Raw genomic sequence first — 12,145 nt, forward strand, 5'->3', positions numbered from 1 at the left:
GAAGGAGATGTACTTGCTGGAGGAGAAGACTGGGTCAAGCGTGTGTCCGGCGTAGTGGGTGGGGGTGTTCACCAGTTGCTTGAGTCCGAGGTTGTCCAGCAGGGTGGTGATGTTGTTGTTCTCCAGGTGGAAGTTGAGGTCCCCTAGGAGGATGTAGTCAGCGGAGGGGAGGGCGTGTGGGCTGATGAAGTCTGCGATGTCTTCGCTGAATTGTGTGTGGGGTCCTGGGGGTCTGTAGATGAGGGTGCCTCTGAGTGTGGTCTTTGGGGTCGGTGTGAATCTGGAAGTGGAGATGTTCGGCAGCTGTGAGGGTGTCGTCGGAGTTGGTCGTGATGCGGATGGTGTTCTTGTGGACAATGGCGATGCCTCCTCCTGTCTGGTTGACGCGGTCCCTCCGGGTGATCTTGTATCCGTCCGGGATGGCGATGGCGATGTCGGGCGCTGAGGAGGCATTCATCCAGGTTTCTGTGAGGAAGGTGACGTCTGGAGATGTGGTGTCGAGCAGGTTCCAGAGTTCCACGGCGTGTCTGTGGATGGAGCGGGTGTTGAGCAGGATGCACTTCAGGTGGTTGCTGCTGGTGCTTGGTTTGGCGGGCGCGGTGCGGGTCTGGATGCAGGAGAACTTGCAGGATTGGCAGGTGAAGGGTCCGTGGATGCGTCTTGGGGCGGCACGGCAGCACCCGGGGATCCGGCCGGTGTTGAGTGCGAGGAGGGTGGCGGCGCTGTAGGTCTTGCGGGTGGGCTGGCCTCTGCGGGGGCCAGGGGGTCTGGCGCTGGGCGCAGGCCAGGCGCTGACGGGCGCAGACGGGCTTGCCTTAGGCGTGCCTTCGGCGCGCCAGCGGCGCGGCCTCCATAAGAGTGGGAGAGGGAGGGAGGAGCAGCTGGGAGGTGGGAGTGGGCGGCCAATGGGGAGCGAGGGGGGCGGAGCTACGGGACGCGCGGCGGGAAACAGGGGGAGACGCTGGGTGCAGGGACCCAGAAACAGGACCAGACTGGGCAAAAGATGAGGAAAGCGAAAAGGCGGCAACAGGACACAGGTAAGGAGCAGCGGTCAGCGGTCACACAGGGGCTGCGTGGCGGTGAGGGGAGCGACCTGCCTGGTGAACAGGGTCAGAGGTCGCTCTCTCTACCGCTGCGCGGCCTCCATAAGAGTGGGAGAGGGAGGGAGGAGCAGCTGGGAGGTGGGAGCGGGCGGCCAATGGGGAGCGAGGGGGGCGGAGCTACGGGACGCCGCGGCGGGAAACAGGGGGAGACGCTGGGTGCAGGGACCCAGAAACAGGACCAGACTGGGCAAAAGATGAGGAAAGCGAAAAGGCGGCAACAGGACACAGGTAAGGAGCAGCGGTCAGCGGTCACACAGGGGCTGCGTGGCGGTGAGGGGAGCGACCTGCCTGGTGAACAGGGTCAGAGGTCGCTTTCAAAGCAAGTCGGATCGTACGGAGCTCCAAAAGGTTGATGTGGAGCCCGGACTCCACCGGAGACCAGAGGCCTCTGATCTCTGTCTCTCACATGTGGCCACCCCATCCCAGGAGTGATGCATCTGTCACTACTGTGAGATCTGGTTGGGAAAGGGATCTGCCATTGACCCAATCTGTATTCGACAACCACCACTGCAGGTCTGTCGCAGTTCTCTCCGAGATCTGAACCATGTTGGAGAGATTCCCCTGATGCTGCGCCCACTGGAACTTCAGGTCCCACTACAGAGCTCGCATATGCCATCTGACATGTTGGACCAGCAGGATGCAGGAGGCCATGAGGCACAGCAGCCTCAGAGTCATTCTCACCGTAATCCAGGATAGAGGATGAAACAGCGGTATCATATCCTGAATATCCTGGATTCGCTTTTTTGGGAGGATAAGCGGGAAACTGCACTGTGTCCAGAACAGCTCCGATGACAGGGAGCACCTGAGAGGGAGTCAGGTGTGACTTCGGCATGTTGCTAGTGAACTCCAGCGAATGCAGAAGATTCGCCATAGTCTGGAGGTGGGAGATGACTTTCTGGGGTGTGTCCGCCTTCAGCAGCCAATCATCGAGATAGGGGAAGACTGGAACCCCTAACCTGCGCAGATGAGCTGCAACCACTACCATCACTTTCATGAACACCCCAGTGGCACTGGTAAGGCCAAAGGGGAGCACAGTGAACTGAAAGTGCTTGTGACCGACCACGAATCGTAGGTAACGTCTGTGGGCTGGTAGGACAGGGATATGAAAATAGGTGTCCTGCAAGTCCAACGCAACCATCCATTCCCCAGGGTCCAGGGCAGAAAGGACCTGTGCCAAGGTTAACATCTTGAAGTTCTCCTTCTTGAGGAAGAGACTGAGGGACTGGAGGTCTAGGATAGGGCAAAGGCCCTTGTCTTTTTTGGGCACCAGAAAGAAGGAGGAATAGCAACCACGACCTACTTCTGGCACAGGGACCCTCTCTATGGCTTCCATGGCCAAGAGAGCTTTGACCTCCTCACAGAGAAGTGCCAAATGATCCTCCGACAGGTGATTGAATCATGGTGGCATGGTTGTAGGAGAAGTCTCGTAATGGACGGAGTAGCCCCTTTGGACGACCGGTAAAACCCACCTGTCCGTGGTAATGGATTCCCAGTGGGGCAGATGACGGCGAACCCTGCTGCCAACTGGTCCCGAATGTCCCAATGGACAAGGAAGGTTTTGAGGCAGAGGAGGGGGTGAGGGTGGACTGGGTGGCCCCTGACTCCCTGATCCACGAGCTCTGTGGATCCCGCGTCCACGCAGGGGCTGTACAGCACGCGCGGGTCGGTGGTCCGGTGGAAATGGACGCAGTTTGGTGCCCCTTTCGTGGCCACGAAAGGAGCGAAAGGTGGACTGAGGGAGGCGAGGAGTGGCTGCGAGGCCAAGGGACCGAGTCGTAGCCTTGTAATCCTTAAAGCGCTCAAGTGCTAAGTCTGTCTTGTCTCCGAAGAGACGAGTGCCATCAAAGGGCATGTCCATCAAAGACTACTGGACATCCCCCGAAAAGCCAGACGTCCTCAACCAGGTGTGGCGTCTCAATGCCACCGTTGATGCAACCAATAAGCCTAGTGAGTTGGTTGTATCCAGTCCACAATGGATCATGAACTTGGCTGCATCTCTCCCATCTGTCACGGCTTGGAAGAGAACGTTCTGGGCCTCTTCAGGAACTTGAGACAGCACTTGTGTGACCATATCCCAGAGAGTATGGGAATAGCGGCCCAAAAGGCATGCAGTGTTCACAGACCGCAGCGCTAGACTGACAGAAGAAAGCATCTCCTTCACTAAATTGTCCAGTCTCTTTGATTCACTGTCTAGAGGAGCAGTAGGGAATGCACCAGAGGAGGATGAAGCCTGAATGACAAGGCTTTCAGGCGTAGGGTGTTGAGTAAGGAAATTTGGGTCATTTGGCGCGGGCCGATGGCGGCAGGCAATCGTCCTATTCACAGAAGCCCATGTGCTGAGTTTGGACCAGGTCCCCAGTAGGACGTCCGTAAGTGCATCATTGAAGGGGAGAAGGGGTTCCAAGTTGGAGGCCCCAGGCTGAAGCACTTTGGTCAGGAGGTTAGGCCTGAACTCCACAGAAGGAAGCTTGAGGTTCAAAACCTCAGCCACCCTTCTCACCACCAAGAACAGGACGATCTCTCCTTCGTAGCTACGGCACATGGAGAAAACAGAGTCAAGGGAGGTGTCCAACCCAATGGCATCACCCAAATCCTGTACCCAGTCCAGTTCAGGCTCAAGCTGGTCTTCTAAAAGGTCCAGCGACTCCTCTACACAATCCCCGTATCCATACCCATAGTAATAAGGATCAGCATCAACCCTGGCCACAGCAGAGCCCATGGAAAACAGAATCAGCAGCAATTTATGTCATTCCGGCTCCGGGTTGTCTGGAATGAGTATAGGGTCGATGTCGATTGTGGGCCCAATCGACACCGGGAGCGACAACATCTGACCCTACGCTGGGGAAAGTCGCTGTGGCATGACCGGTGTCGGAACGGATCCAGAAGCCGATCAAGAGGTGCCCTCCGGAATCGGGTCCGAAGTTGCCAACTGTGAACCCGAGGAGGCTCTTACTGACTCTCTGGGCCCGAAGGCACAGAGGGTGGGTCGGGCTGCCCAAATATGAGGCGCATGGCCTCATAGAACTCCTTGAGTTGGGCAGGGTAACCCCGGCTCCCAGAAAATCGGGGAGGCACGGGGCGGACCCAGACTGATGCTCCGAGGACCGAGGCCTAGAGCTTTGACGCTCTTCCCGTGTCGCGTCGTGCGAGTGACGGGGTGAAATCGAAGAACATTGTCTTCTTTTACTTCTTCTTACCCGAATCTCCAGATGACTTGGACAAAGAAGAATGGTGGTGACTCCGCGACCGGTCTCTTGACCTTCCTCTCGAACGGGACTGGGAACGGCGCGAGTGTAGGGCCGCCATGAGCTTCAGGGACCGCTCCCTCAAAGCTTTCGGGTTCATGGACCAACACTCGGAGCATGACTTCGGATCATGGTCGCGCTCCAAATAGCAGAGGCACACGAGGTGCGGATTTGTTACCGACATCATGCAGTGACAGGAGTCACAGGGCTTAAATCCGGTCTTATGGGACATCCCTCAACGCAACCAAAACTCATCTAATGTCACACAGGGGTACTGCTCGATGAAAAAATCTCCGGATCCAGTCCGACACCTGGGGAAATTCTAAGGTAAGGAATCTGCAACTAGAAGTCTATATCAGATAATTGTGGACTTTATGGCCATAAAATTGGATTGCAAAAGATAGTCTAAAGGAGATAAGTCACCCAACACATCATTTTCACGACTGCAAAAGTCGCTGTTAGCCATTGTAAACTACATACAACAGCAAATCTCTATGAATTTCAGTAACTGAATGGAGCACCCATGATCATTCCACATACATTTTCGTGGGATCCAACATAGGGTATCCTGTAGTACTGCTAAAAGACAGACAATTCAGCAGTGTGGTCCTCATGATGGCAAAGGGTAGTGTGATACGCAAGATAAACTGAGAATACCAACAAGCAAGCATCGATTGCAGCAGAGGCACATAGCATGTAACAATCATTAAAGGTGTAAACCCAAGAGATCAAATGGCTTAATCGGTCTCGGCAACCTCACGCCCTCTGGTATACACAAACATGGCACCTGTGATGACATAATCACACTTTCACTACACTGATAGATATCAGAGCTGTGAACAGTGACTGTAAGCTTATGAAATATGCAACCACTTTCACTACAGTGTTCCTCTGAACTACTTAGCCCTTGTCTCATATATATTTTTTATTGACAGATAAGTAAGAAGCAGTCTCTTACACTTCATACACTACAGATGAGATGTCAGAAGGTAGGTGCTCACACTATTAAGTGACTCACTTTTGCACACTCATATAGGGTATAGGTAAAGAGCCTAAAAAATCTCTTCTTTCATTATGCCACATGAAAATGCTTACTGCACCAGTATATGTCCTGATAAGACCATGAAACTTGTAATCCAGATCAAAGCTTGTTGACAGCAGGGGGAAGTAAACGCAAAAGTACACACAAACTGCTATATGGGGCTGAGAACTAAATGAAGGTGTAAACAGGCTCCACAATTTAGGTTTCTTTGCCTATTAGAATAAGGAGGTTTTTAGTTAAATCATAGACTATTAGGCCCTCCCAGATGCCAAGCAAATTGACTGTGAACTGGCTAAATAATTTATATAAAATAAAAAACAAATGAAAAGGACTCTTTCAATTGATGTTCTATATCTCTAAAATTAAATTCTAAGTGTTCATGTACTGTCACGGTTTCTAAATTATAGAGTCACAGGCATGTCCTTTTCGGTTGGCAAAGGTGGAGCCTATAATACATAAGGCGGATAAGTGTCCTTTGTTCAACCATAGAAACACCACATAGACTTAAAACTAGTGATGATTATCATTCTTTAGTCCATTTTAAATAATTACAACACAAATATGCTTACCCCATCCATCCCCTTAATCAGACATTCAGAGGTGTTTTAATTATTTTAGCAGTGTTCCTATGCAACTTATAGAAGACCCCATGGTGGCCCGTAAGCTGCCATATGCCGGAAAATCATTAGAAACATAATAAACATTAAATACGATATTTGTTGTAAAAAAACAACTTCTCAAGTCAACAGAATCTTTGGATAAAACAAAACAGTTTTTGTAATTCTTTTTGTCTTAACCCTATACGTAATGAGTTATCTCTCCACTGAGTGGATCTCTCTGTTGGATTCAAATATATTCTGGTACGGTCACTCGGAATCAAATTTCCTTTCAGATTTTTGATGCACCTCTTAGTTTATACAATTCAATTAGTTTCAACCTCTGTAAGTGAGCATGAATTTAATTGAGGTCTTCCTCAGAAGTAAGATCTTGTACTTCCTTATCAGTTTTCTTTTTAATCAGTGTTAAAATTATGGTCGGGTTGCACTGTATGACCTATTGAAGTCGGCACATTTGCACGCATGAGAATGCTAGACTATGATTTGTTCTGCTGTCTGTTTTTTTCAGCCGTGAGCTGGCACAAGAGTGAACTTACTCCCAACTTTTCCTTGATGAGCCATCTGAGCCAATCATTGTTTAGAGAAGGTTCCTCAAGAAAAAGCTGGGGATCCAATTCCGCACGAGCTGAAAAAATAGATTGAGGTATTCCTATTTTATGATGCAGTTCTAAGCAAAACAAAAACGCAAACATTGGCAATGCCAACAGGTCTGTCATTAACAGAATATTGTTTGGTAATGTGAAACATTACAAGTAGATAGATTTTGAACGAATATGCATTTGTGTGGAAGCAAAGAACTGTAGAATAATACTGGTGTGTGTTAAAGGTCAAGAGGCAGCTGCACTGTCAAGCCAGACCTAAAAATCCATGTAGGTTAATGATTCCCTCCTCCCATCTGTCAGATCTGTCAACATTAATTATCTAGTTATCTAACACGCTTTAATGGCATTAGAATGCCATGTGTGTGTCCCTGAAAGGTCAAGCTCAGGCAGCTGGATAAATAAACTAAATTATCACATCTGTGTAGAAGGCAAGCACTTTTCTGTGGAAGCACACAACTTCTACCAAATCAAAACAGGTACACCTGGCTACCAACATGTGGGCTGAGCCAAAGCCCCTATCTAGTACTGTTCTCATAATTGTCTGGTGACAGCTGTGCTGTCGAGCTACACTCAAGGGTTGTGCTTTATGATCAAAAGGGCATTTAAAATTGTTAAGAAAACCATTTGCATTAACTGGTGTTTGCTAAGTTCACATCCACAACATTTGACCGCAAGGGGGTACTTTGTTTTGCCTTTTTATCATTACGTAGGCGCAGCCATTCTGGTCATAAACAAGTCATTGACCCTTTATCTTTTTGACATCTTACAATCTGGTACGGCACTCAATAGGCAATCGCAACTGGCACAACTTGCACTGCACTGTGCTCTGCTTGGCTGAAAAACACAGCACCTGAGGAAGCCAACACCATACACAAACCCACAACATCCTCAGACGGGAAATCAGGAAGTGCAAATAATAAACAAGCCTTCTTACAGAGAAATATCCCAGGAAATGTCAAGTGTACGGCCATTGTTTTACTCATCTTGGGTCAGAAGGTTATAGCAATGCTGTTTTCAGCACCTGAAAAGATTATAAGGGGTTTACGTAGCACCTTGTGTCCGTCTTCTGTTATCACAAAAAGGAGCTTCTCCCTCTCCCTTGGAAGAAGGTCTGTGTATAACAGGGAATCAAGGTGCCTCTTCTTGTCCGGTGCCTCTGAGTGGTATTTTTTAGGGTCTGTGCACCTCTGAAGACCACTTAGCTGAGAATTACTGGAGATTATCTTGGCTCTGGGATTTCATCTGTGGGTGTATTACGTCCATATTTTTCTGTGGGTTAGTGTGCCTCTCAGGATTATGTGTGGCTCAGGGCATCGCTATAGCTATCATATTAGAAAGAACTTATGAACTGTGCTACGTGTCCCGTTGGGTCCCTCAAAGTGCATGTTCAAGGAAAATAAAGTGTTTTTTTTTTTTTAAGAGAGGGAATTGCATAAAGAGATGAAAGGATTAAGAGTGTACTCATGCCCTGTATAATAATTGCATCTTCAAAGCATTTCTAAATCTTTCTTGGTCGAGCTCAGTGGGCAAGAAAATACAAGGTTATTCCAATGCCGAACAACCCACTCTCCAAGGGTTCGAGTATCCGAGTCCCCAGTCTCCTCTTCCGGTCTCACCTTGTTCTTGATGTCGTCACTGGTGCTCTGAAAGTCGTGCTTCGCTTCGTTCTCATTTTCTGAGAAGTTGTGATCCATGGCCAGCAAAACATCTTGCAGGTACAGCTCCTCCTTCTCCCTCTGCGCAATCAACATCTTCCTGGAAGGGCAAAACATATGAGAGAAGGTAGGCAGCAAGGGAGGATGTCCTAATGGCATGAGGACCCTGTCCCATACCTAGTAGCCTAAGGGCACTAGTCATCAGTAAAGGTGCCCTCTTTACAACTACAATGTAAGGGATTGCTAGGGCTCTATGAGGCCTGACCGAACCATCTGGAAGTCTGTTGGGAGCTATCGGACAAGTTCTTCTGGTGCAGAAGGAAGGCTTCCTATGCACCTTGCACATTCTAATTACTAACACATTTCTCACACACAGTTCACTTTTCCCAAACAGGACGTTTTTTGCATTGCAGATGTCCTCTCACTCACCATAGCAGGCTTTGTTTTTTCAGTTTACAAGGAGCTAGATACCGGAGCAGCTAGTCAATGGTATACAGTCCGTTTCTTATGTGGCATAGAAGTTAAAGGCCTGTTACACAGTGGCATGGATCTGTAAGCACCACTGTGAAACACACCATGCAGACACTCGATGAGATAGTTAAACGTCTTCTATGGAGTGCTGAGCTTTGTCTTTCCTATCAGAATACTCACAGTTATAGCACTAACCTTCTATGGCAGGAACATGAATTAGACAGAAACAACGGACATATTAATTTGCCTGACATTAGGGTCATGGCTGCTCATAGCCTTATTGTCCACATGCTTTCAGCCATTACCAACTGTCCTTTGTCCTCACACTCACCTTCTCCTTAGGTCCATAGCCTTCATAAAGGCAATTAATAGTGGATAATGACATTATTAAGAACACAGCAATAACTCAATTATGTTTATTCAAGCCACACCAGTTGTTGGGACGGAAATGTCTCCTACATTTCACCCAGAGCCAATTCAAACAGGTTTCCCTGCAATGATTGCACGACTACATGTGTATCTGATAGCCTGACGTTTATTTTAAAACTGAGATCAAACTAATCTAGCGTATGCACAGAGGCCTTGACTGTCACTGCCTATGAAAAGTCCAGGGCTGTCCTGTGATCTTGAAGGGCACACCAGGTAGGCCCTCATGGTCGACAGAGAATACTGCTGTCCCTTTCCTATGTGTAACACATAACGCAGTTGTAGGAAAGCACCCTTTTTGACATGATTAGCCCCCACTTTTTGCCTGGTTTCTGATGTGGCTTTGACTGTTAGTGCACTGGGTCCCTGCTAAACAGATCCCCAGTGCCAGGTCTCTTTACTCAAAACTGCACACTTGGCAAACTCTTTAGCTACCAATGTAAGTCCCTAGTAAATGGTACCCCTGGTACCTAAGGCCTGGGGTACTAACAATGGTCTCTGAGGGTTGCAGCACCAATGGTGCAACCCTCAAGGACCCCTCACCTACCCCACACAGTGCTGCCATTGTAGACTGTATGTGTTGGTGTAGGCCAAATTGAAAACATGACCTGTCATACTCCTCTGAGTGTCAGGTCCCTTATCACTGCATGTGCCAGGCGTAGGTCACCCCTAAAGCTGGGTGCATCCAAACACATGTGAGAGCATATATGCATGAGCAGATATGCCCCTGTTGTGTCTCTGTCGATTCTGTGACATAGTAAGTGCACAGGAAAGCCATTTTAAATGCATGCGCTGGATACTGGTCATTACAAGTTCCCCAGCTACATGACGGCTTCTCTGAATCGTGGGATGCTTGGTATCAAACATCTCAGAATATTAAACCCTCACTCAGCGATGGCTTATACCTTTTTGAAGTGGTGGGGCGAGGGAAGTGCCCCACCACTTCGCAAAAAAAAAAAATGAAATAAAAAAAACAACCTCCCTCAAAAACCCCAACGTAACCCACCCCTCTGCCCTAAAGCCCAAATAACACTATAACACAACCCTACACGTACATGCACTACACACTTACGTGTCTACACACATACATAACATTACACATATTCATTGCACAAACATTACACATTTTTAAAAAAAGGCACGTCCTCCGTGTACTTCTGCTCTACGATGCCGGAAGACCTCCCCTAACCAATCCAGGCACCTCTCTCATGCTGTTTACCAGCATGAAAGAAGCACCTGGATTGGACAGAGCGTCCTGACTGGAAGCTTCTTGTGGTCCCTAAGGCCTGTGTCTGGTCTCCACCCATCTGTCTTAGACAGCTGCGTGGAGAGATTCAAAGTGTGCAGGTCAATTTAGCTGGCGCAAAGCAGCCAGCCAAAATGACATGCGCTCTTTGGAGCATCCCTGCCAGGGACTGCTCCAGTACTCTGCTGCCAAAAGCAGAGTCAATCCTTTGTTGCCTTCAGCACAGAACACGCCCAGCATGTTTCTGGGCTGGTGCGCCCTGCGGGGGGAAAAATAAAATGGCAATTAAATCTTTTCATTGCCATTCTATTTTTTTCATGCACAGCTCGCAGCGGGCGGGGGGGGGGGGTGCTCCACCGCCCTCGGGAAGAAACCGCCACTGCCCTCACTGATCCTAGTGATGGATCTATTAATAAATGCACACAGAGGGCACCTTAGGGGTGCCCCTTGAAAACCTACCAGACTACTGGTGTGTTCACTGACTTGTACAAACCAGTGCAGCCACCCTAGGCTGAGATCTGGTCCCCTGAGGTGAGGGCCAATGCTCTTAGAGGCCCAGAACAAAGGCCTGCTCTGGATGGAGGTGATAACACCTCATCCAGAGCAGAATGGCAATCCAGGGTGGGGAGTTTTAAAGGCCTTGCTGCCTTTGAAATGCAACCCAGGTCTCTCCAGATGGCAGAGATGACTGACCCCAATCTCCTGACTCCAGATTTGGCAGCAGCACAGGCGGGAAAATTAGTTAAATTAGGAGTCGTGCCCACTTCATGCCAGTCCCACCCCTAAGGTGGACATGTTGAAGTGGACACTACTTTTAAAATTCCTCCATCTTGCTTGGAAAGAATTAGGCCACTAGAGTTAGGGTTTTGCCCACTTCCCAGCTGAAGTGGTCATAAGAAGGGTGTAGTCACCCTAAAGGTGGTTAGCCCATTGGCTACTGCCTTGGCGCTCTCTATAATGACCCTAAATTGAGTATTTAGGTGGCACCCCTGAACCCTAGAACTCTGATCCTGACTACTTATGAAGAAGAAGGACAAAGAAGAATTAACCCTGACTCAGCACCAGCCCTTCTGGCCTGCCTGCTAACCTCATCAGACTCTGCACAAAAGACTTGTCCTGCAGGTGCAGCTTCAAGAATCCCAGGAAGCCTGTCTGCCTTCTAAAAAGACTCAGACTCCCGTGAGCAGTGGATCTGATCAGCAACAAAATATCCGACAAGGACTCTGCCGCCTGGAAACCCAATACTTGAAGTGACCTCTGCACCTAACGACCTCAACCCGGTGAGAAGCCGACCAACGGTGCCAGAAGGGATCCCCAGCTGTCCTGAGCCTGAGTCCACCCAAGTGTCACCCGCAGCCCCTGTATGCAGGCCCCCGCCCCTACAGCCTGGTGGTGAGAGAAAACTCGACACCTACAGCAACCACTGCACCCGTGACCCCAGCTGAGGTGGGTAATCGGTGCCAACAATGTCCCCTGGCTCTTGGGGGCTCGAATTCTCCCCAGGTTGACCCCTGCCGGACTACCCCACAATGCCTGCAACCTCAACTCACAGGACCCCCTGAATGTGAGGGCTATCAGACGATAAAACCCGATACAAAAAGACACCCCTGCATCCATCGTCCTGGGCACAGAAGATAAGGACCAAAAGTGCACCTACATCCCTGAGCACCCCGAGTCTCCTACCTACCTGTCTGTTGTCCCCAACTGGCTTTCCAGCCAGATCCAACAGCCTGTTTTT

At 49.4% G+C, this 12,145-nt stretch overlaps 1 protein-coding gene across 2 annotated transcripts in view; it reads right to left on the minus strand.

The window, feature by feature from the left end:
* The window catches only part of CCDC65 (coiled-coil domain containing 65), an 86,013-nt gene that overhangs the window by 29,194 nt on the left and 44,674 nt on the right, over positions 1–12,145 (minus strand). For both annotated transcript variants that reach the window (XM_069230497.1, XM_069230498.1), the window contains one exon: positions 8,226–8,364. In XM_069230497.1, the coding sequence (XP_069086598.1) occupies positions 8,226–8,364 (139 nt within the window). The remainder of the gene's footprint in view (positions 1–8,225; positions 8,365–12,145) is intronic.

Source organism: Pleurodeles waltl, chromosome 4_2 (genome assembly GCF_031143425.1).
Source record: "Pleurodeles waltl isolate 20211129_DDA chromosome 4_2, aPleWal1.hap1.20221129, whole genome shotgun sequence".
Lineage (NCBI taxonomy): Eukaryota > Metazoa > Chordata > Amphibia > Caudata > Salamandridae > Pleurodeles > Pleurodeles waltl.